The following is a 22,654-nucleotide window of genomic DNA, read 5'->3' as shown; positions in this document are numbered from 1 at the left end:
CTCAATTCTCTGCAGCATGTCTACATCAATCTGGGTGACGTGATGACGAATTGCGATCTTTAGGTCTCCTTCAATGTACGCGGTTTATTGCCGTACACACGCGATTTCAGAAACCCCCACAGAAAAAAATCACAACTACTCAAGTCGGGGGACCGAGGGGGCCAAGGAATGTCGCCGAATCTGGAAACGATCCGTCCCGGAAACAAGTTACGGAGAACAGCCATCGTTGCCCTCGCTGTGTGCGCTGTAGCTCCATCCTGCTGGAATAACACATTTTTAAAATCGATTCCCCGGTTTCGTAACTATGGGATGAAAAACGTATTTAACATCGCAATGTAACGATCGGCTGTTACAGTTACGGCAGCGTCATTTTCTTCAAAAAAATATGGTCCAATAACACCGACCTTTTGCACACCAGACAGTCACCTTTGGGCTATGAAGTGGTCTCTCGTGAAGCTGATGTGGGTTTCTTTCTGCCCAATACCGGCAATTCTGTTTGTTGACGAAGCCATTCAGATGAAAATGGGCTTCGTCACTCATTAACGATAACAAATTTTCATTTTCTTCAAAAATGGTAAGCATTTGTCGACAAAATTGTAATCGCTGCGTGAAATTTTGCTCGTTTAACTGCTGCACGACGGCTATCTTGTAAGGATGAAAATGCAGATCTGTATGCAGAATTCGTCTTACCGTACTTGTGCTCATTTGAAGCGCTGCTGAATGCCTTTGAATAGAGCGGCGTGGGCTTCTGACAATGGCTTCCCTTACTCGTTCGATGTTCTCCGGAGTGCTAGCAGTTCGTCGGGGACCCGGTGGTTTTTTCTTCGATATTGAACCACTTGTTCGAAGGTTGTTTATTCATCGCAATATTGTGTTACGAGAAGAGACACCTGCATTACGATGGATATTAAACTGACGGCGGAAATCTCGCTGAACAGCAGTTACGGATTCGTCATTTAGCACAAAACTGTCATACGCGTACAGGCGTTGGTCTGGCGTCCACGGCTCCATCTCAACGACTAAAATGTAAATGCTATGAACAAAGGAAACGTCAGACACCAGCCACGTGCCCCTCCCACCACGAACGCCCGAGTACAACCCACTTCAAAAACATCCGGTTCCCGTGAATGACCCTGTACTTCTTGGGTTTTCCAATCATTGAATCAAGAAGTCGTACTTCTCTTCAAACGCCCGCACTAATCGGACAACCTGCAGCCCTCCCATTACATTTAGAAAACTTCTCAGTCGTTAGATGATTTTTACTCTTTCCAGCCCGCGAAGAACCGGAAGCACTTGCTCGCGACTCCTCATACCCAGAAGCGGATGACGAGTCGTCCAGCCTAACGTCAGTCGTCTCCGTAATCTCTTCGCGAGGTTTAGCCCGCTGAACTTACCCTTGTTTCCTTCATTTTCAGACATTTCTGGAATCAAAAACAACAAAAACGGTATCCTGAACAGTGGTAATTAATTAACACTAAACATAAATTAAATAAAAACAATGTTTCTTTACAAACTATAAACATAAACACATAAAAACAATTGGCCAATAACAAGCGCATACACTGATGACGTTGACCAATAGCAAGCTACGTACAAATTAAGATGGTTTATCAACAACAGCTGTTAAAAAGAAAATTATAGCTAACTTAATAATAAATAAATGTCAGAAACTGAAGTAACAATAAACAGTTAAACAAACATACAACAAAATACAGTAGAAAGTATAATATAGGTTTCACCCCCGGGTGTGCAGTTCAAAGAGAATTTAAACTACACACCAAACTAACCTAGATAGCCTGGCTATCTACGCAAATTAATATCAAATAAGACTAATAAACCGCTATTAGGTATTTATTTGTATAACTTAAGCGTTGTATTACAGTTTGTTAGTTGATGGTATTCACTACGATTGTTTGTGGTTTTGTACTTGTTTAGGACTTTTGGAGTATTTTATTAGTCTTATTTGATATTAATTTGAACCTCAACCTTTCCTACTCGTGTCGCCTGTTGAACCCCTCTTTGAAACACAGTCTTCTTATTGTATAATGTTAGCATTTTATTATTTTAATATTACACGATACATATCTAATTTTAAATTTATAAGCCTCGTCCTTAAAATATGAATATTCTTAAGGTCTAAGCAAATTTGTGCCAAAACTAAACATTCTTCTGTAATAATGATGTGATTGTTTATCGACAGTCACCGTATAGGCATTGAGCAGAGTCCTTCAATCCCCATTTATGTGTACTAGCACCTCTTCTTACCTGGCCTGTTCTTATTCTGTGTAGATGGCACCAAAGTTTTCGGTTACCTTATCAGCCGTAAGTTTTTTGTTTCTTGTTAGTTAACTTTCCATTTTTCCCTTATATTATAGTTTTCTTCTAGATTATCTGTTTACAAAGAGATTTTATTGATTTCAAGTCTTCTAGAAGCAGCATTTGCAATTTCTTCACTGATTAAAAAATGCGGGTTGTCATTATATTTCTCTCTGTATCTGATCAGGGCAAATTCACGGCGGATCTTTGGTGGAATGATGTTTGCCAATACTGGGGTAGCCAAAGGAAGGTGTAGTTCTTAGTGTTCCTGCTATTATTCTTAATACCTCATTTAATCGGACTTCTATTATAGAATCATATGAACTGTTGCACCAGACCGAAGAGCAATATTCCACTACTGATAAAATCAATGCTAGTGTAGGTATCCGAATTATTTTTACTTTAGCACCCCCAGCTGATGCTAGATAGTGGCCTTATTAAGTTAATTCTGATCTTTAATTTTAGGGCTATTTGATTAAGATGCTCACGATACGTTAGAGTGCGATCAAATTTAACCTCTAGGTATGTTGGTGTTTTGTTATTCCTTAAAAATTCATCTTCAAACCTGGCTTTCACCTCTTCATTGGCTTGTAATTAACGTTGCTATCTCAGATTTGAAACTAAACTCCATTGGTGGTAGTAATTGCTTATCACCTTAAGGTCCTCCTCAAGTGAAACTGCTGTATCTTTTAGGTGCGATCTTTGACTGGATATAATGATGTCATCAGCATACTGAAATTTGTTGCCTTTGGTGTTAGGGATATCATGGAGATAATATTGAAATGCCCTATTAATGGGGGATATTGAAAATTAGATTGATCGATAAAAGTTTAAAATGATGTGGTCATAAGATGGTTAGGAGAGGGGATCAGTTCGTGATAGAATCTTTCATACGTAGATGAGCCGTTTAGACATGAGGTTTTGTTAATTTGGCGATAGAAATGCATGTAGATAGTAAAAATTACCGTGGAACACGAAGATCGAAATTATATAAAACGGATGTAGTAAATATTTTTAGGGTGAACGCAGAGCAAAGAACAGAAAATAATTGATAATGGCGTCAAACCGGTAAACCGACCGACTTAAAAGCTTAATATTTTGTTTTTGTCAAATTATGTTTTTAAACCTCATACCATTTAAACGTGTCGCGATCGTGATTTGTATGTCGCAAGTAAAATTTATTTGTTGTGGTTAACGTTTTTGTATGTGGTGATAATTGAAATAGATCTTGTAGTGTGAAGAAGATTTTGCGTTTCTCGTATTCTGCGGGTGATTGTACATTTAGTCCATTCGTTCTCAGAGTGGGCGATAACACCCCCTTGTGGTTGCTGAAGGCCTTCAGGAGGGGCGGTAGAAGGCCAACAGAAAATTGGGGGCGTTCAGGAGGTCTAGGAAGGAGATGGCTGATTAAAAAGAAGGCAAAAATTATGTTTTCCTGATATTTCAAACTAAAATTAAATTCCTACTACACTAGTACAAAAAATTAAAGAGACACCTATATTTTGTTGTATAAAATGATTGTATTCAAAATACTTTTAACGTTGCAGTCAAGAGGCTTTTATTTTAGAGATGGAGGAACTCCATTTACAGGCGCCTACGCAGTATCGGGCTCGCTAACAAGTTTCGCAGGATGTTATTAAGTGCGTATGTATACCTGTGCACTACCGACTAAACCTTCCACCCCTGGCAACTCTCCCTCCTGGAACACCTAGTAGAGCATTACCCATGGGGGGGGGGGGGGGGTTAACGCCCCCACACAAACAATTGGTCACTACAAGGAAATATCAAAGCCATACCATCACAAAAGGATATCAAACACAGTTCCAGCCAAGCACAAACACTCCCACAGGCACATGAGACCTCCTCGAACACACTACCAGACGCCCAGACAGACGAGTACAGGCCACCCCAACGCACAGACACAGACATGGCAAGAACTCAAGCGAAAAGAAACACCAAGTACGAAAGGTACTACCGAAAGAGGCGCCCATCAAGCACACATGCACTCGCCACGCACATACACTCACACATGCCTAGCAAAGCATGCACTCAACTAACATACTTACCCATAACAGCCATCAGTCGTTGCTTCAGTGATGAGGGCAACACGCTCAGGCACCAGGAACAGAGTGTCCGCGGTCTCAAGCTTAGAGAGACGAATAAAAAAAAAAAAGCTTGAATACTCTACTTTTTGATAGTGTACTTGATATTTAAAAAATCATCAAATTAAACAAAAAAAATCAGTTAGAAGAAAAGTTTTAAAAATTTGAAAGTTTTTCTTCCTTTTTGATCGAGCGCATGGGAGAAACGAATTTTTTTCAGTAAACTGCATTAAAATCGTTTAATAGGTTTAGACTTTAGCCTTAATTTCTTCTTTGTATGTCTCTACGATTTTTCTGACCCGAAATATTCCACTTTAAACAGAAAAGGCCACTTTTGTCTTTAATGCTGCATATCTCCCGATGTAAGCAACGCATTGATGCAAATAAATATGGAAATTGAAGGGTTTTGATGTAGCTGATATAGTTTTAATGGCAAATTGTGAGGTTTTTAATGTAGTGTTGCAGTTTTTGACTTCTGTTCATTTTGTGCCGAGGTATTGAAATCCAAAGATTGAGACTGCAACATGCATCAACCGCTCTCAGCTTAATCCAAGATCAATTGAATTTGCTATCACTATTGTTGTTGTATAACTATGTATATACAATTGTAATTTTTTTGAAAGCAATTTTAATAAAAATACTCCAAATACGATTAAATATGCGTTTTAATTGCTCTCATTTAAAATTTAAGTTTCAACTCAGAAGTAGGATATGCCACGTTTAAACAATAATTGCAATTGCTGTTTTTAAGAGCGCATCTTAAAAATAGCCATTGCAATTATTATTTTTAACAGATGGTAAATCTTGGGGGCGCTAGAGAATTTTTGATTCTCAATGTGGGCGGTGGGCGAAAATGTTTTAGAATCTATCATCTAACCTGTCTGATAGTATTTAGTGCGATCACCGTAGCTTAATTTGTTGTATACTACTCGATCGCCGTGTGTTTGTTTGCTAGTTCTTGTAAGAAAGCACCACGTTTCTACCGTTCGGATAAATTTTTTACGTGTAGTAGTGAGTTCTGTATATTTTAAAGTAATATTTATTTCGATTTTGTATACGGTAAAATATGATGTAAAGAGTATGAATTTGAATTTTTGTGTACTCGATAGGCGAGTACTTCTTAGAATCGGTTAGCTTGTCAGTTTCTTTTTAATTTCTAATAAAGTTGTAATTATTCGTTCGAAGATAGTTTTATCATATCGATTTATATCTTGTTGTAGTCGTTGCTATTGTGATTGTAGTCAATACGTCTAGTTTATTGCTTTTATTGATCGAAGTATTTTTATACAGAGGACAGTAAATTGTGTGTGTGTAATCGTCAATAAAATATAAACGCTTAACTTTTTACTTATTTACTCGCACACTATTTAATCGAGAATTCTCCTTGTAAAGAGTTTAATGTTAAATATTTGATCGGTAAACTTTAAATTTTATAATATCGTAAATTACTTACATGAATATTTTGAATTTTTCTACTATTCGAATAGCATAATTTTTACACTTACTTCTCTACGTTCCCGTGTCGCTGGCATTATACTACAACATTATTTACATTCAATTAATTAAAAAAAAAAAAATGATTACATATACTGGAATCAGTTTTTTGTAGGTTTTCTATATTTACTAAATTTAACATTTACGTGTTTTAATATTTATTTAATTTTTTTTCGGGTTCGAATCAGTTGCCGGTGGTAAAGTACTGACCGCAACATGCCTTTTACTTCGTACGTTCTCAGTTACCCATTTCGTATGTGTAATCTTTGTTTGCTCGGAATGGTTCTATCCTTCACAGTACCTATAAAATCCGAATTCAGTGACTCTGGTAGCCGTAACATAAAGTTAATCAGCATTATCTTTCAGTAATAATATGCTGATTTAGAATACTCTTTTATGGAATGGAATGCAAAGTTGGCAGGAGTCTATTACTCCCTACTTTATCGCAGAACCTGGACAGAGTCCCTTGCTGCTGGATCATTCTAATCGGGCTTGTTTTTTTAAAAGGTTATTTTTTAATCTCGGATCTAATTTTTCAAGTTTTGTCTATAATACTCTTTTACTAAAACTATAAATTGTAAACAGTTTATCAAATCACAGTTTTATATTAGCATTTAATTTAATTTAAATGCTTTTATTATTAGTAAGCAGTTGCATATGTATTACTCCCCGTTGTTTATCGACGACTTTATTTTTAATTGAGAGATCAGTGGACTTTGTAAAATCTGTAACTGTGTATTTATAATTTATCGGATCTACATTCTTGAATGATACTCTGTTCATGTTGATATTATTTGAAAAATAATCACGAAATAAAACAAAAAAAAATCCAAATCTTAAGCAACACTTATACTGCAACCTTTTAAGTTAGCTAGCAATACGTAGTGAGGTATGGTGTCAAACGCTTCGGCCGGGTCCAGGAAAAAGCAGTGATTTCTTATTACTAATAAAATTATTTGAAATGATATTTACTAATTCTATAATAGCATCTCGGGCGCCGATACCGCATTTTGAAACCGAATCGATTATCTACGATAAAGCTAAATTTGTTTAAAAAACTTTAACAGCCTTGATTTAATTAATTTGTCAAAACTTTGGTGAGTAAACTAATCGACCTGTGATCGTTCGATTTATTCCTGTTATCCGACACGTATAGCTTTAATTTTGGCTATTTTCAGTTATTTAGAAAATTGTCCGGTTTCAAAAAATTAGTTAATTATAAACTCGAGCGGTATGGAGATGAAACTGGCTACAGTTTAATACAGGTAAGACTGATTCCGTCGATCCCAGGCACTAGATAACTTTTAACGTCCTTATTGTATCTCAATCTTTTCCGCAGTTTCGGGATGTAGATAAAAAGACTTGTTAGTCGGGGATAACTTTACTCTGCATCGATAGGTGATCTCAGCGTCAGCAGAATTCCGTTAATAGCACAATTCTAACCAATATTAGCAAAAAATAAGTATGCTATCATTAATCTGTGGATCTGTAGGATTTTCATTAACATCCGCAAATTATTTGTACAATTGCACTGTTTTCTGGACTCTGCAAGTTTTGTTTCTAAGATAAAAAAATTTTGCGTTTTTTATTAGTCGATTTAAAAGATGCTGTATCTTATATTTCTTCTTCGGACCTACATTAAAAGGTTCTTTATGTGCGGCAAGTAATAAAGTTCATAATTATTATTGTGGAATTAAACATCCACGGTAATACGTTTAAAATCGATTCGGCCTGTAGTAAAGATAAAAGCTGATCGTAATTAATTTTATTTTTACTACGCTTTTTTACCTTTGATAACTTTATTCGGCGGATCGACGTCAATTTATTTCTTGAGTGATACAAACATGTTCACCGACATCGGTTTTCAAAATCACCGCTGTAGATTTATATAAAAAACTATTTTCTGTCTAGTAAATAATCAATCGCTCGATGTAAGTTTTACTATTTTTAGATTGTCTAGTAGATTTACTAACACATGTAAAAAAAAAATTGGAACTGAGATAAAAGTAGGTGAATTAGAATGTATTTTTGTGCTGAATCTTAAAATGAAATCAGTTTTTTCTTCATCACCCTCAAATTTTTAGTTATAACCCTTTAAAATATTGAGAAACTTCTTAAATAATAGAATACAAAAATAATAACAATTACAATTAAAATTCCTACCTTTATTCTGCAGACATTTACGTTTATCTTAATTCCTTTTTTCTTATTTTCCTTTTGTGTTCAGTGAAGTCTTCTCTTTTTATCATCCAGCAGCAGTCACTCATATTAGATTCGTCCCATCTGTCTTGATAATGTTGTCCCATATGCAGTATATCTTGCTGAAACCTTTTTCCTTGTTCGTCGCTGATGTCACCCAAGTTTAAAGGGAAAAAGAATGTAAAATATGAATTTTTAATGATATTCTGCAACCTAAATTTTTGTAGTTCACTAAGAGTTTATTTATAAACTGATCGTGGCTTTCAGCTTTTTTGTTACCAAGAAAACTAGTAACATCTTTGAATAACTTCCATACTGCTCGTTCTTTATGATTCAGTTTGTTGTCACATATATTTTCACGAACTAATTTTCTTATTTGTGACCCGATGGATATTCCCTCTTTTAATTTGGCTTCATTTAATTCTGAAAAAGTCAGCTAAATATTTAAAGCCGTCTCCATCTTTATCTAATGTTTTTACAAAATTCTTCATCAGGCCTAGTTTTATGTAAAGAGGTGATAAAATAATACGATCTGCTTCGACAAGGGGAATATTGACAGCATTTTCCTTTGCCGGGTTAAACTGATTTCTTTTTGGCCAGTCTTTAACTGCCTAGTGTTTATCTGTAGCTTGACTGTCCCACTAAAACAAGAAACATATATTTTGTAAAGCCACTCTGGAGACCGAGAAGAAGCCCTATCGCTTTCAGGTCAACAATGATTCGCCACAAGTGTTCATCACTTAAGATTTTAACATTTTTGATATACTTTCATATGTTTCTTTCGTTACTACAGCATGTGCTACCGGAATAGCAGAAAACTTATTCGAGCTATGGAATAACAATCTTTAAGCTTTTTTCTGATGAGTGTATAAATAAACGCCAATCATGAATATATATTCAATGTCCAGTTCAGACATTAGCCCCCTAACATCTTGGCAGGAACAAATTAAACCGTCTCTTCTAAAGTATTTCAGTAAATTTTCGTTTCGATTTCTATACACTGCAATTTTAGTATCCTTGTTTAATAAATTCCATTCTTTAAGACATAAAACTTGGAGTTAATGTTGTTTAAACAAATGGAAGTCACGAATTAGGTCGCTCAGTTCTGCTTGTGTAATGAGGTGAGGTTCAGTATTTGATTCTCCTGGAATGTAATTAATATCTATTGAAGTCAAGATTCGTCGGTAGAACCTTCTGGGAATCAGAAATTTCTTTCCAAGCAGTTGGAGCAATCGGAATCGATAAATCAACACCATGAAGTATTGGTCTCGTAGCTGAACGAACATTTGGGTTTGCAATACTGCTTTTATTGTTTGAATTGAAACCAGTAACATCTGTTAAGAAAAAATAGCAGCTATTATAATGGTTAGTAGGCTCTCGCCAAATCATAGGTACGCCAAAAAAAAGATGCTCTTTTTTCCTTTTAAGTAATGGCTTAGTTTAATGTAGCACTTGATGCATGCTACATGTAGAGCGAAGATTTATCTTGGTCTCCCGAGGGACAGTCAAAGTAGTATTTGTAAGCAGTTTTCAACAGATTCGATACTGGTTTTCATTGACTTTTCGTGGTGAATTCTCCGCAAACGTAACAAAAAATATTTGGGAAATTTTTACAAGCCCAATTTTTATTCATTGTAAAATTCAAAATGTTTTAATGAATGAAAGTAAACTTAACTATTACAGAAATACTTACTTAATTATAAAAATTTTTAAGTTTTAATTTATAAATACTTAATTATTTAAAATACTTCATAAAATTGTTTCACCATGGAGTGCAATAAAACACAGCGCGAAACACACACGCACACACTACTTAACACATCTTGGTGTTCAATAAAATAATATCAAAAGTTGTTTTGTCATAAAAATATTTCACTAAATTCATGGCATTGAAACAATCTTTATAATATGTGTATGATAGAACGACTACCACAACTAAAGAACACAGCAAATCATACAAAGAACTGAACTCATACTGAAGAAAATTTCATCACGTTGAATTACTCATTACTTGACTCACGACATGCGTATACATGTTTGGCTTGACATGAAATGATATCATTCTACTGTTATGTATTGAATATAGGTCTACAGCATGCTTCGCAATAAATTAGAGTGAATAAGCAAACATACAGATGTACTAACTTATTTGTATTGTTTGTTCCACGAATTACACTACAAATAAATTCAAGACGTTATGTGATGAGTTGTTTCGGAATACATAGACGAAGAGTTACTAAGAAGGTCCTAGTGGTCATGTCACTGATAAAAATAACTGTTGTATTAAGAAAAGTCTGTAGACGAATGACTCGGCAGAAGGCGACGGTGAACATTAAACAGAAACAGTGATAAAAAGTTAAATTTTATCGATTTCAATATCCGAAGATGAGCCTGTTTCGTAACGTGATACTGTCGATACGTTATTGCTAGATCGCCTAATACTAATACCGCCGCATTTTTACATATTTTATAAAATATGTAAAGTTATAACCATCTACTCGTATACTGTAATTAAATTCGTATCGTCTTCGATCCACCTTTCCGGTAACACTTAGATCGAATGTTTTTCGTGTTATTTAGTTTGTAGATAAATCGATCAGAATTTTTATTCAAGTTCTTAACACTCATATGTTTAATGGATCTAAAGAACCGGTTATACGATTAAACAGAAGGAAATCACAATAATTATCGACAATAAAGTTTCAAAAATATCAGCATCGGTTAGAACTTCTAAGTTGTTATTAAAAGGCGTAGCCTAATTTGAAGTTACGATAAAAAATGTGTTACGTAAACGGTAAAGTTACCGGATAATTATTCGGTAACTTTACCGGATAATTATCCGACTCCGTATTTTTACTTAAGCATCTCTAGAGCAGCTATATTTGGGATTTTTTTTGTAACTTAACTGTCTCGAATATATGTCACCGTGCTTTACTCGGTAACGTTGTATATCGCTCGTCTTTGCCATTCCTCGGTTGCGGCGAACAGCCGTTCGCAAACAAAGATGCGTTTTTCAGACAGATTTTTATTAATGCGGGTCAAACAGAAACGATCAGTTTTGTGATCGTCGAACTAGCTTACTTCTTACTTCTTTAACATACAGTTTGGACTGTTTTACCTTTATCATCTTTGACGTAAACAATCTAGTATAGTGTATGAATTTCTGGTTTAAATTTTGCTCTGCAAAGTGTCGTGTAATGTGTAATACCTGTAATTTTACCCGGTAATGTGGATTACAGTGTAGTTTCAAATTGTTTTTACGTGTTATTGATGGCGTTAGCTACTTGTTCTAATTTATGGATTCTCGATTCAAAAGCTTTAATCTTCTTTTTTAAATCTCTGTTATGCTATTCAAATAATTTAATTTTTTATTAATATTAAAATCATCTAATCTTTGATAGAAAAAGTCGGCTGAACGTCGCAGCGATTCTATTTTAGTTTCGTCTCCTGTTTGATTTCATTTTTTCACTTTTTAAATTCGATCAACAAAGGTTTTTTACGCCTCTTGTATTGTTTTAACTTTTCGATTTTGTCATTAGGATCAAATAATTTAATTTTTTATTAATATTAAAATCATCTAATCTTTGATAGAAAAAGTCGGCTGAACGTCGCAGCGATTCTATTTTAGTTTCGTCTCCTGTTTGATTTCATTTTTTCACTTTTTAAATTCGATCAACAAAGGTTTTTTACGCCTCTTGTATTGTTTTAACTTTTCGATTTTGTCATTAGGATCAAATAATTTAATTTCTTATTAATATTAAAATCATCTAATCTTTGATAGAAAAAGTCGGCTGAACGTCGCAGCGATTCTATTTTAGTTTCGTCTCCTGTTTGATTTCATTTTTTCACTTTTTAAATTCGATCAACAAAGGTTTTTTACGCCTCTTGTATTGTTTTAACTTTTCGATTTTGTCATTAGGACTAAAGCACGATTTTGCTCTGCATTTCACACACTGCATCCATAATGACTTTTCGTTGACAGTTTTTGAAAATTCAATGAATTAAAATTAACACGAGTGTAATAAAACTTAACCTCACATGTAATAATAATCTTGTTATATTTATGTGTATTGTCACTACTGCAGTCACATTTATACATAGCCAACGACACGATGTTAACTCCACGACAGCCGATTGCAAACCTGAATTAAATTTTAAGAAGTATAGAAATAAGTTTGTTGCAGTGGATCAACTGATATGTGATTACTTTTGTGTTAATTTTACCGTTAGATGCCTTTAATTTTGAAATTATGTACTTCTGTTGACCTCGGCATGGATGTAAACTGTCCTCCTCCTATGGACTCCTGTGTGGTTCGGTGATCTCTTTCTCCATCTTCACTCTTTCATCCCTTCTTTCTTGGATACATAATAAGGAAACTGCATCAACCACCTGAGCCAATAGAGACCTACATCAGTCTCAGAATCTCAGGCCTCACATAGACCTGGGTACTATCTTTTAAGCCTCAATGACTTCTAGCCGTCAACAGAGTTTACTTGACACTCACTTTGCCTGTGGGACTCATGAGACTATTTCCTATCTCTTGATCACATAAAAAGCCAGATTAGTGACTGAGATACAGGACAAGTAAATTTAAGACTTCTATTCCAAAATCTGAAATTCTATGTTTTTTATGCCATAATGTAGCATTATTGTACTCTTTGTTAATCTAATATATTTTCTTCTTTTTTTTTGTAGGGATAAATCTGTATGTGTTTGGGAATGGAAACCGGGTCTTGGGTTTGTAGATACTACATATTCTCCTTTGTTGAGTCACAAGTACACAGTGACATGTGTTAAATTTTCACCACAAGGTTCACTTCTGGCCTCTGCTTCTATAGATGGTTCAACAAATCTTTGGAATGTCCAGGTCACAATTTTACATTTAGAATATTTAATATGCGTATATTATGCTACTTTACATATGTTTATGTATATTTACCGTACTAAATAGAGATAATGTATGTAATCTATTGTTTCCTGTAGAAAAAAAAAGGTGCATTAATTTATGGTTTACGCTAACTTGTTTTTTCATTTGGCTGTAACATATAAAAGAAGAGAAACAGTTGATTAGTTTTCTCTAAGCATTTTTATGAATACTAGACAGTTAATTCCTGTAGTAAACTGAATGAAAATAATGGTTGTAAGGCTGAATATCACTGCATTTAGGAGAGCTTGTTATACCGATATACAACAGTCTATTCAGCTCTGTGAAGAAAGCAATGAGAAGTCACTTCTTTTCTTATTTTCCTAGTTAGCCTGGTATATTTTGCTGCTATCCATTGGAATGACTACACCATACCCTGTCATGGTTACCTACTACAATTGGTTATGGCACCATATATATATGTATGTATATTATTTATTGAAATTAATCTTTTTAAGATTCATGTTATTCCTCTGTATTGTTAAAATAAAGCAGCTAAAACACAGTTATGGCTTAGTGACATATTTTTACAATAAAGGAATTACTAAGCTGTGCCATCATTGAAAAATGATTGAATGTCTGTGGAGAATCAAGTAGGGAAATAAAGTTGTGTTTGGATTACTATGCAATTAAATAAATATTATTTGAATAAATACAAGTTTTTGTTGTTTATAAGAAACCTGTTCTTACTTCAGAAATGATTATTATATTAATGAAAACTATGAAATTTTGTATTTTAGGTTTAGTGATTTATCTGGAAGGAAATAACTACATTATGAGCTATGAATATGATTTTAAGAAACTTTTGTGAATTTTTTTGGGCGTAGGGAAATATTTGTTTCTTTTAAATGTTTGTTTCTTTTAAATGTTTTTACACTTGCTAGAAAAATTAACTTACCATCAAAAACGTTTATTTAATAAAAATGTATTTTTCAGAGAAGTTTGTTTTACAACTTTTTCTTCATTATCTTCTGCATTTTGGCTGTAGACATCAGTCAGCTAATAATCTGTAGTCAGTTATTTCAACTCATTGGTATTCTGTAAGTTCAAGTAAACTTGATTGTTTATTTTTAATTGTGAAATCTTTAGTCACTTTAGTCACTTACAGAATCATGTTCTATTAGAGACGGAGTATGTGCTGCACAAACAAATTTTATCTTGGTTTCTGATTTATCAAAATAATAGCAACTTTCTCAAAATTCTGGAAATTTAACAGAAAACAGTGATGTAACCTTAAATTTAATGTACCATTATGCAGTAAGAAGAAGATTAGAGAATATTTGCAGAAAGTAGCATGGTGTTTTTCTTTCTGTACATTTGCAGAACTTCCAAAAAAGTTTTACCTTTAATTTTTTATTTTTATTATTTATATTGAAGGCATGGGCTTAATTGTGATTATTCTGATTTTAGATAAAATGAAACTGTTACTATAATATTTCATTGTAATTGCAGACTGGAGAATGTATCGCTACATTTGTACATTCAGGAGGCAGTGGAGTACGATGTTGTTGCTTTTCTTCTCGCAATATAATTGCTACTGCCGGTGATGATGGAACAATTTGTTTGTGGGATTTGGTTACTAGAGCTCTTATAAAGTTAGTGTTTCATTTATGCATTTTCTTTGAGTTCTTTTAATTGTAAGAGTTCCATGCATTCATCCATTATCTATTTTAAAATTTAGCATTTGTTACTGACTTCAATACCATCACCACCACTAACACCACCACAAAAAAAACCATGCTTTACTTTTTTTATTGTAAATTACAGTCGAAAGTAAAGATTGAATATTTTTTTATAGACACTTATTTATTGATTTCTGTTTTAAGTGGTTAAAATGTATACATTTTTAATTGTTGTATAGGTTATCAATGGAGTTTTAACAGCAAAATTACTTAATGAATATTTTAAAGTATGACTTTTTTCTTGTTTCAGTTGTGGGAATGTATGTGAATAATATACAGAGGGGTTTAGGAGGAAAGGGAAATAATCTGAGAACTGATTCTAGAGCTTGAAATAAGGAAAAATTCATACAAACATATGTCCGAAAACAATTTGTTATCGAGTTATGGCTAGTGAAAATTTTACCTGGATTTTGTTTCTCCTGGTGAAATAAATCGTACTGAAATTTGTAAGGCATTATATAAGAGGTAAACTTGATGGTTTCTAGTACTGAAATTTTTATGGCATAAAAAATCTAATAAAATAGGTACCAGAATTGTAACTTCCATAGTTTTCATGATATCCCACATAAAACAGAAAAATTCAGTGAAGAAAATACATTTTTTTTTAGGTTTGAGGTACAATAACTTTGTTAAATGAGTAATAAATGTGTAAATTTTATTATCAAAACTTGTGTAGAATTTAATTCTTCATCATCCATAAATTATTTAATAATTACCATGAAAATTGTAAAATTCAAAAAATTAGGAGTCCAGGAGTACACGTTTTTAGGATTGGCATAGATTTACTTCGTTAAATTGCTGATGAAACTTTCTAATGAGATTTAAAAGAAAAAATGTAACTGACAAAATTGATATAAAGTCAACATAAAAGGAAATTAAAGTTTAAGAAATTTTATTTTTATTTAAAACAAACTAGATAAAAATGTAGCAGAAAATTGTTAAATTTTTAAGACAAACTAACCATTTTTTTTAATATTAAACAAAAATTATAAAAAATTATTCAAAATAAATTAAGAGTAATAATAAATAAAACTTAATTTTAATAGCAGAAAAGTTATGAAACTTATATTTAATTTTGTTGCAAAGTTTTGTTTATTGACAGTTTAATAAAGTAAATTTACATCAAACTGAGAAAGATTTCTTTTAACTCTAATTTTTTGGGCTTTGTAATAGTTTTATTGGGAAGTATGTGAAATAGATTTTTAAGACCCATTTTTGTAATTTTTCACATCAGAAAACATTTAAAACCACCAAATATTTGTCCTGTAATGTGTCCCAAGTATTTCAGTATAACCTTATTTTGAATTTGGAACAGATATTACGGTAAAGATTTTTTGCTAGCTTTAATAAAAAAATTAAAACACTTCCACACCTGTTTACATGACTTTTTTCTTTATTTTCACTGTTAGTACATGGCATAATACTATTTCTGTTTTTTTGTAAGATGCTCTTTATATTGTTATTCAACATATTAATATTTTGATTTAATCAGTACAGTGTGTATTGTATTTTATCTGGGGTGATAATTGTTAGGTAAAATACCTAAATTTGGTTTTGGATGTGACTTGCTTCTGTCACTTCTGCAGTTTTTGTGTTGAACAGCTTGTATTCAGTTCAGATATGTTACATGTAAGTTTGTGAATATAATACATGTCTATAGCAAGTCATGAGTATGGTAAAATTGCTGTGTTTGTTACTGAAATAAAATCTTTCCCATTATTTTAAAAATAATATAATTACCACTTTCGGGCTAATGGCCATAGCTGTTGATGCCCACTCGTTGATTAAAAAAAAAATCAGCATTTTCATCTGTTATTAGTTTATAATACTTTTAGTTTTAGGTCTACCAATTAATTTAATAATATAATTTGCACATTTTCTTTCTAAAATTAGATATATAAAAAACTACAATATTTTCAGGTATTAATGTTTTATTATAAAATTGGGTGCAACTTAAAAACATTAGTATTTTTTATCTTGTTTTTTTAGTTTTCTTCATGTATAAGCCCGTTTTTTTGTTGTCGTAGCTGTAACAAAATATAAGAGAACATAACCAAGGAACTATCATTTATATTCATCAATTCTTGCAAACTGGACCTGATGTGGTCTAGGAATGGTATGAAGATAATTTAATGAAGAATGCCTGTTAGGCTAGTAGAGTAGGATTAAAATCAGTTATCCTAATTTAATACAGACCTTCATGATGACATAAGAAAACAGAAAAAAATAATTGATTAGAGTCAATATTATTTAGTAAAAAAAATTAATTAATTAAATGTTTTGTAAATAAGATATCCTTTAATTTAGTGTTATGTTTAATATAGTATTTTTACAATATGACTAACTTCAAAAAAATAAAACACAATAGGACATCAAAAATGAATCGTAAGCTTAATCATAATAGGACAAAAATTTCTAACGATAAAATTGTAATTGTGTACCTAATATTATTTAAATAGAAATAAAGTACAAAAATCGGGGACAAAGCTTTTTTCCTTTTGAAAAAATGAATTTTGCAGTTGGGTTTTTTTTTTCACTTTTATTCCAGTTCCTCTCCATTTGATACCATAGATAGTAGAGGAATATAAATGCTTGAAAGTGATGATACATATTTCAGAAAATAATATTCGGACTTTATGGCCTTAAAAACTTTATGTCAACCTTCTTGATGAGTTATGAAAAAACAGTTTTGTAGAACTTCACTATTTTATGTTTGAATCTGTATTAAGGTTACTTGAAACTAAATATATATTTTTTTTATTAAATTTTATTAATTTTATTTCATGTGTATTGCTTGTTTATTTCTGTTATAATTTTAGGCTATACAGCTTGGTGATATAAATTTGTTTATTTTTTATTAGTGGTCCTTTGTATTAGTTATTTTTATTAGTGGACTTTAGTATAATTGATTTGATTTACAGATCTATTGAATGCCATGAGGAAACAATTCATGCTATCTGTTTTTCGCCAGACTCTGTTTGTTTAGCCAGTGGAGATCTTTCAGGACAGTTAAAATTATGGCATGTAAACACTTTTACTGCCCCTCTGTCAATTATCAGTGATGCTCATGATCTTGGTGTTCTTGGACTTGAGTTTATGCAGAATTATGAGCGCAGTTGTAAGTTGTAATATCATAAAAGTGAGAGTGAACATTATTTTTTAAGAAAATAATTTTTCTGGCAGCATGCAGTGAAACTGTACCTCTATGTTCTTCAGTTTTGATGATCTGTAAAAACCAGTTTATTAGATATGTTTTTGGTTATTACAGTTATCTGTTTAATTTACATCCTTCAATTTTCATAATGTTTGTTTGTTTTGATTATCTTCTAATCTGTTAACTGTTTTCATGGGTTGGACTGAACTAATGTCTTCTTTTTTACTATCCTTCCACCACTTCTTCAAATATCATATTGACATTGCTTGTTCTTTTTCCAACACATTCTATCATTATTGACCTGCAATGCTTCTTGGCCTTCTCTTGATCATTTTCCTTATACCATCTGTTGACACATCTTACTACCATCATTATTGCCACATAACTAATCTGACTTACCATGTTTTATCTAATTAATCCCTTAAACTTTCTGTTATACCTTTTCCTGCACTGCTTCATTTTTCATTCAGTCTATCTTTATCTCACTATACTTTATCATATCTCAAAGAAATTTCATTTCATTGCGCTAGATCAATACTTAGATAACTGATATAGCTTCTGGATATCATTTACTTTTTTCTTTCAACCAATAGCTGATGTTGTCTAAGACAGTAATCTGCATTCCTTAAACTTAATGGGTTGTACAACATCTAGAGTATCTGGGTGTAATAGCCTACAAATTGAAGGTAAGATAAAAGCCAACAGCTCAAACTAAGTTTAATAAATTGGTTCTCATAGATCACTGAAGATGATTGAAATTTTCCTGCATGCTTGTGATATTAATTAGTGGCTAGCGAAAATCATAGTGATTGATGCCACTTAAAATCTGTTTTTAAAAAAGTAAAATAAAATAATAAATAGCAGTCTATGCTACATGTACAAAAATTATAAAAAATATTTCAGTCAGCAAATATCCTTGATAGTAATACTTGAAAAATTACAGAGTAGTTACTTAATTCTATGTTTACCCTGAATAAACAAATAAAATTGTATTAAGAAATTAGTTGGTAATTTTTCAGTAAAAATTTTGTTGGTAAGTTTGGAGAAATGATATGTTTTCTTGAAGTGAGAGCTTCTATTACATATAATGTATTATTTGGGATCAGAAGAATTTTTAAATTTTGTATTCATCTGTTCAGAACTCATTGTCAGCAGTTCAGAGCAGATATTGATCAATATCTATTATTCTTAGTTATTTTGTGGATGATTTATTATTCATTACACATTCTGTTATCTGCCCTGACAGTTAATCAATGTGTATGTTTATAACTAGTATTTCAAGAAAGTGGGAATTAAATGAAATAGAAATTTCTTTTATTTTACAAACTTTTGTCATAAAAAATGTGACATAGCTCTAAATTTAACTGGATAGTAATTTAATTTATGTCTTATAGGTTAACCGTTTAACTACATTATTTAATTATATTAAATTTCCTGTTCAATTTTCTGTCAGATTTAACTTTTAAATCATGACAATGACTTTTAGTTTACATTACTCTCTTTTACTATTTTCTGTCAAATTTATTATGTTATTTGTTACATGCTGTGACCAGTTACATCTTAAAATCTTCTCAAACTGAAGGACTTGTACAATATTATAACTTGTTCATAATAAGAGTATATAATGTATGTTTTCTCTCTTTCTTTTTCTCACATTCACATTGATTTGAATGCTGATAAATGTAAATTTATGATTTTAGATTATAGTAATTTGTTAAACGATTGTGTTATGTTTTTGTATTATGTTATAATTAATCTGGCTTTGACAAGTGACATACCTTTTGAAAGAGTAAAGGTGATTAGGAATTTGGGTCTTCATACTGATGAGAATTTGATATGGGAACCACACAGAACATGTGTGAGTAACATGATATATAATGGGTTGTACTGGTTAACACTACTCTAGCCTATATATCCAGTTTAAGAAAAAAAATGAGTAAACTTGTCATTTTTCTTTCATTTATTTGAATAGCTGTTTATACTGATACAGGTGCAGTGCAAACTTAGCAGACAAAGAACTCAGAATGCTTGAATTCAATTCATTTTTAATTTACAGTTTTATCGACATGTAATACCATTCTATGAATAGACAAAGTGTTTGAAAAGTGAGGGGGGAAAGAGAGTACTTTGTTGCGACTGACATCTGACATTTTCTTTACTTACTATTAAGGAATTCAAGTATTTACCCAATAAATGCAAAACTTATGTGACTGACCATAGGCTGTGAAAAATAAAAATACCTTAGTGGCTTCCAATTAATCTTCTTCAAAGTAGTCCCGTTTGTGATTTCATACACTTAACGTAGCAGTCCTGTTATTGGAAATATTTTGTATTCATGTTTTGGAATGGTTACCAGCTGTGTTGTCATGTTCATTATTACATCTTCTTGCTGTCAAATTGGGACCCTTTTAGCCAGATTTTCAGCTCTGGGACCAACCAGAAATCACTAGGAGGAATGGGGTGAGTTATCATGATAAAACTCCCACTTGTGTGTTTTGCATAGTTGAGGTCTCTTGCACTGAATTGCATCATGAAGAATGCAACTTAATGCCATTTCCATTCTGTTCCTCTCTTGTCTTGCTTTCTTTAGCCTTAAGGATGATTGTGACTTCCACATAGAAGACTGATCTTTTTTTCCAGGTCATATCCTTACACTTGAAATTCATCTCCAGTTATCATGTTTTTAATGAAGTTAGAATCATTGGTTGGTGCATTCCAGTATGTAATGAAGTTAGAATCACTTTTGGTCCATTCTAATATATCCTGTGTAATGTCAAAATGAACTCACTCATTCTATAAGGTTATAAAAACACATGCATGTACTCTAGGTACTAGTACTGTGCTTTTCCAAGTTTTATTGCTTGCATTCAGATACTTTTTGAGAAAAATGATCAGACCTTGTATATTTAGATGAAAATATCCAACATGTACACACTAGAGGACCAGAATGTTTACAATTTTCCTGATGTAAAACAAGCATTTATAATACTTTTTTTTCTAGTATATTCAATTATATTAATAATAATTCAGTTGTAAAAGATTTAGATGAGTTAAATATTTGAAAAATGTTAAGAATTTTGTTAAGAAAATATGATTAGATGCAACTGTGTGCAGATAAAGTGCTTTAGTGATGAAAATAAATAAATTAAAAAATGCACATATGTTTGATGTAATGTTGATATTTGTTTTTGAGCAGTTCGAGAGCATATTATAGACTGTTTATATAAATATCCATGGTTTTGTTTTGTATATATTTTTTAATACGTAAAATTTTTATTTCATTGAAATGACTAGGTCTGTTTTATTTTTACAAGCTCAGATATTTTATTTATGTTAGATTTGATAAATTTTCTCATTATATCTACATACATTAAATATCTATGCTGGAAACTCGCAAATTAAAATCCGCTATATACATGCAGTATGTACTGTTATATTCAATTTTTTATAATTTATTGGTAATTTTTGTAATGAATGAATCTTAATAAAGACAGTTTTATTTTCATGATTGGTATACACTTTCTTTTTTAAACACACTTCTGCATTCAAATTATACTCCTATAATGTTATTTATTGTACTTTTCCTTTTTTAATATTTTTTCCAATAAGTTCATTCTGTAAATTGGACTCTATACTGCTTGAAAATTGCAAAACACTTAAAGGTCCTAGAGATTAACTCCTTGGCAATAAAAGATTGAAAAAAATAGGGATCCCATAAATCATGCAAGTTAAAATACATCCATTGTAGTTTTTTCTTTATACTAGTTACAACAACCTCATCTTAACACTATTTTTACCTTACCATCGTTACTCCTACTTTGTTTTGTAGTTTTAATTACTTATCATCAATTAAATGTTTAATTATTAATTATTATTTTGTCAGTGTAGTTTTTTAAATCTATAAAATCTGTACTTTGTTTTATGTTACAGCTAATGGTAAACAGATGGATTTAGTATATAGACTTGTCTCTTGCGGTACTGATCATTTAATCAGGATGTGGGATGTAACTGTGTCAGAAGTATTAGATGGACAAGAAGCCAATGGAATAATTGAACCATTTAGATCACTAGTTGGGCATTCATCAGCTGTGACTAGTGTTCATTTTAATCCGACCGGTAGCCTTATAGTTTCTTCATCTCTTGATAAGACTGCTCGTCTATGGGATGCAAGTAACAGTTAAATACTTTAATGTATAGTTTAACAATAGGAAAAATAATTGTCTGTATATTTATATTTCAGTAACTTTTTTTGGTTGTGAAAAACACATTTCTCTTTGTTTTGATTGTATTTAATGATTAGATCTACGGTACCTAATAGTATAGAATTTCTTTTCTCCTGGAAGTAAATTATGGATATTTTCATTTAATTTTTATTAACTAGTTTTAAAGCTTTAATCTTTATTTGTTACTTCAGTAATTTTTTCAACAAAAAGCAGAAAGTATTCATGGGTTTAACGTATAAAAAATAATTATACATCATATGATGATGATGACAGCAAAGGCAAAATGATGAACAGATGATCGCTGGGCAGGTCCCTCTCCACCAGTCTATCTCGATTTTCTTCTATTTCTGGTTAAATTTTTGAGTTCTGGATGCTCCCATTTCCATTGCTTGTAACATAAATAAACATAACATAAATTGTAACATAAACTCTCTTCCATCCTCGACTTTTCATTTTCTGCTGATCTATTTTTCATCCTTCTAGCATTGATTTAATCAACCCATCTCATGACCTATCCTGGCCAGTTAGTTTTTACAAACTAGTTAGCTATTATAAACGG

The 22,654-nt window shown here is 32.0% G+C and overlaps 1 protein-coding gene across 4 annotated transcripts in view; it reads left to right on the top strand.

Moving 5' to 3' along the window:
• The window catches only part of LOC142323448 (WD repeat, SAM and U-box domain-containing protein 1-like), a 95,057-nt gene that overhangs the window by 7,848 nt on the left and 64,555 nt on the right, over positions 1-22,654 (top strand). For all 4 annotated transcript variants that reach the window (XM_075363081.1, XM_075363082.1, XM_075363080.1 and 1 more), the window contains exons 2-5: positions 12,808-12,979; positions 14,489-14,631; positions 17,640-17,836; positions 21,803-22,038. In XM_075363081.1, coding sequence (XP_075219196.1) covers positions 12,808-12,979; positions 14,489-14,631; positions 17,640-17,836; positions 21,803-22,038 — 748 coding nt within the window. The remainder of the gene's footprint in view (positions 1-12,807; positions 12,980-14,488; positions 14,632-17,639; positions 17,837-21,802; positions 22,039-22,654) is intronic.

This window comes from Lycorma delicatula, chromosome 4, assembly GCF_047948215.1.
Source record: "Lycorma delicatula isolate Av1 chromosome 4, ASM4794821v1, whole genome shotgun sequence".
NCBI lineage: Eukaryota > Metazoa > Arthropoda > Insecta > Hemiptera > Fulgoridae > Lycorma > Lycorma delicatula.
This window is presented reverse-complemented; position numbering and strand designations above follow the sequence as displayed.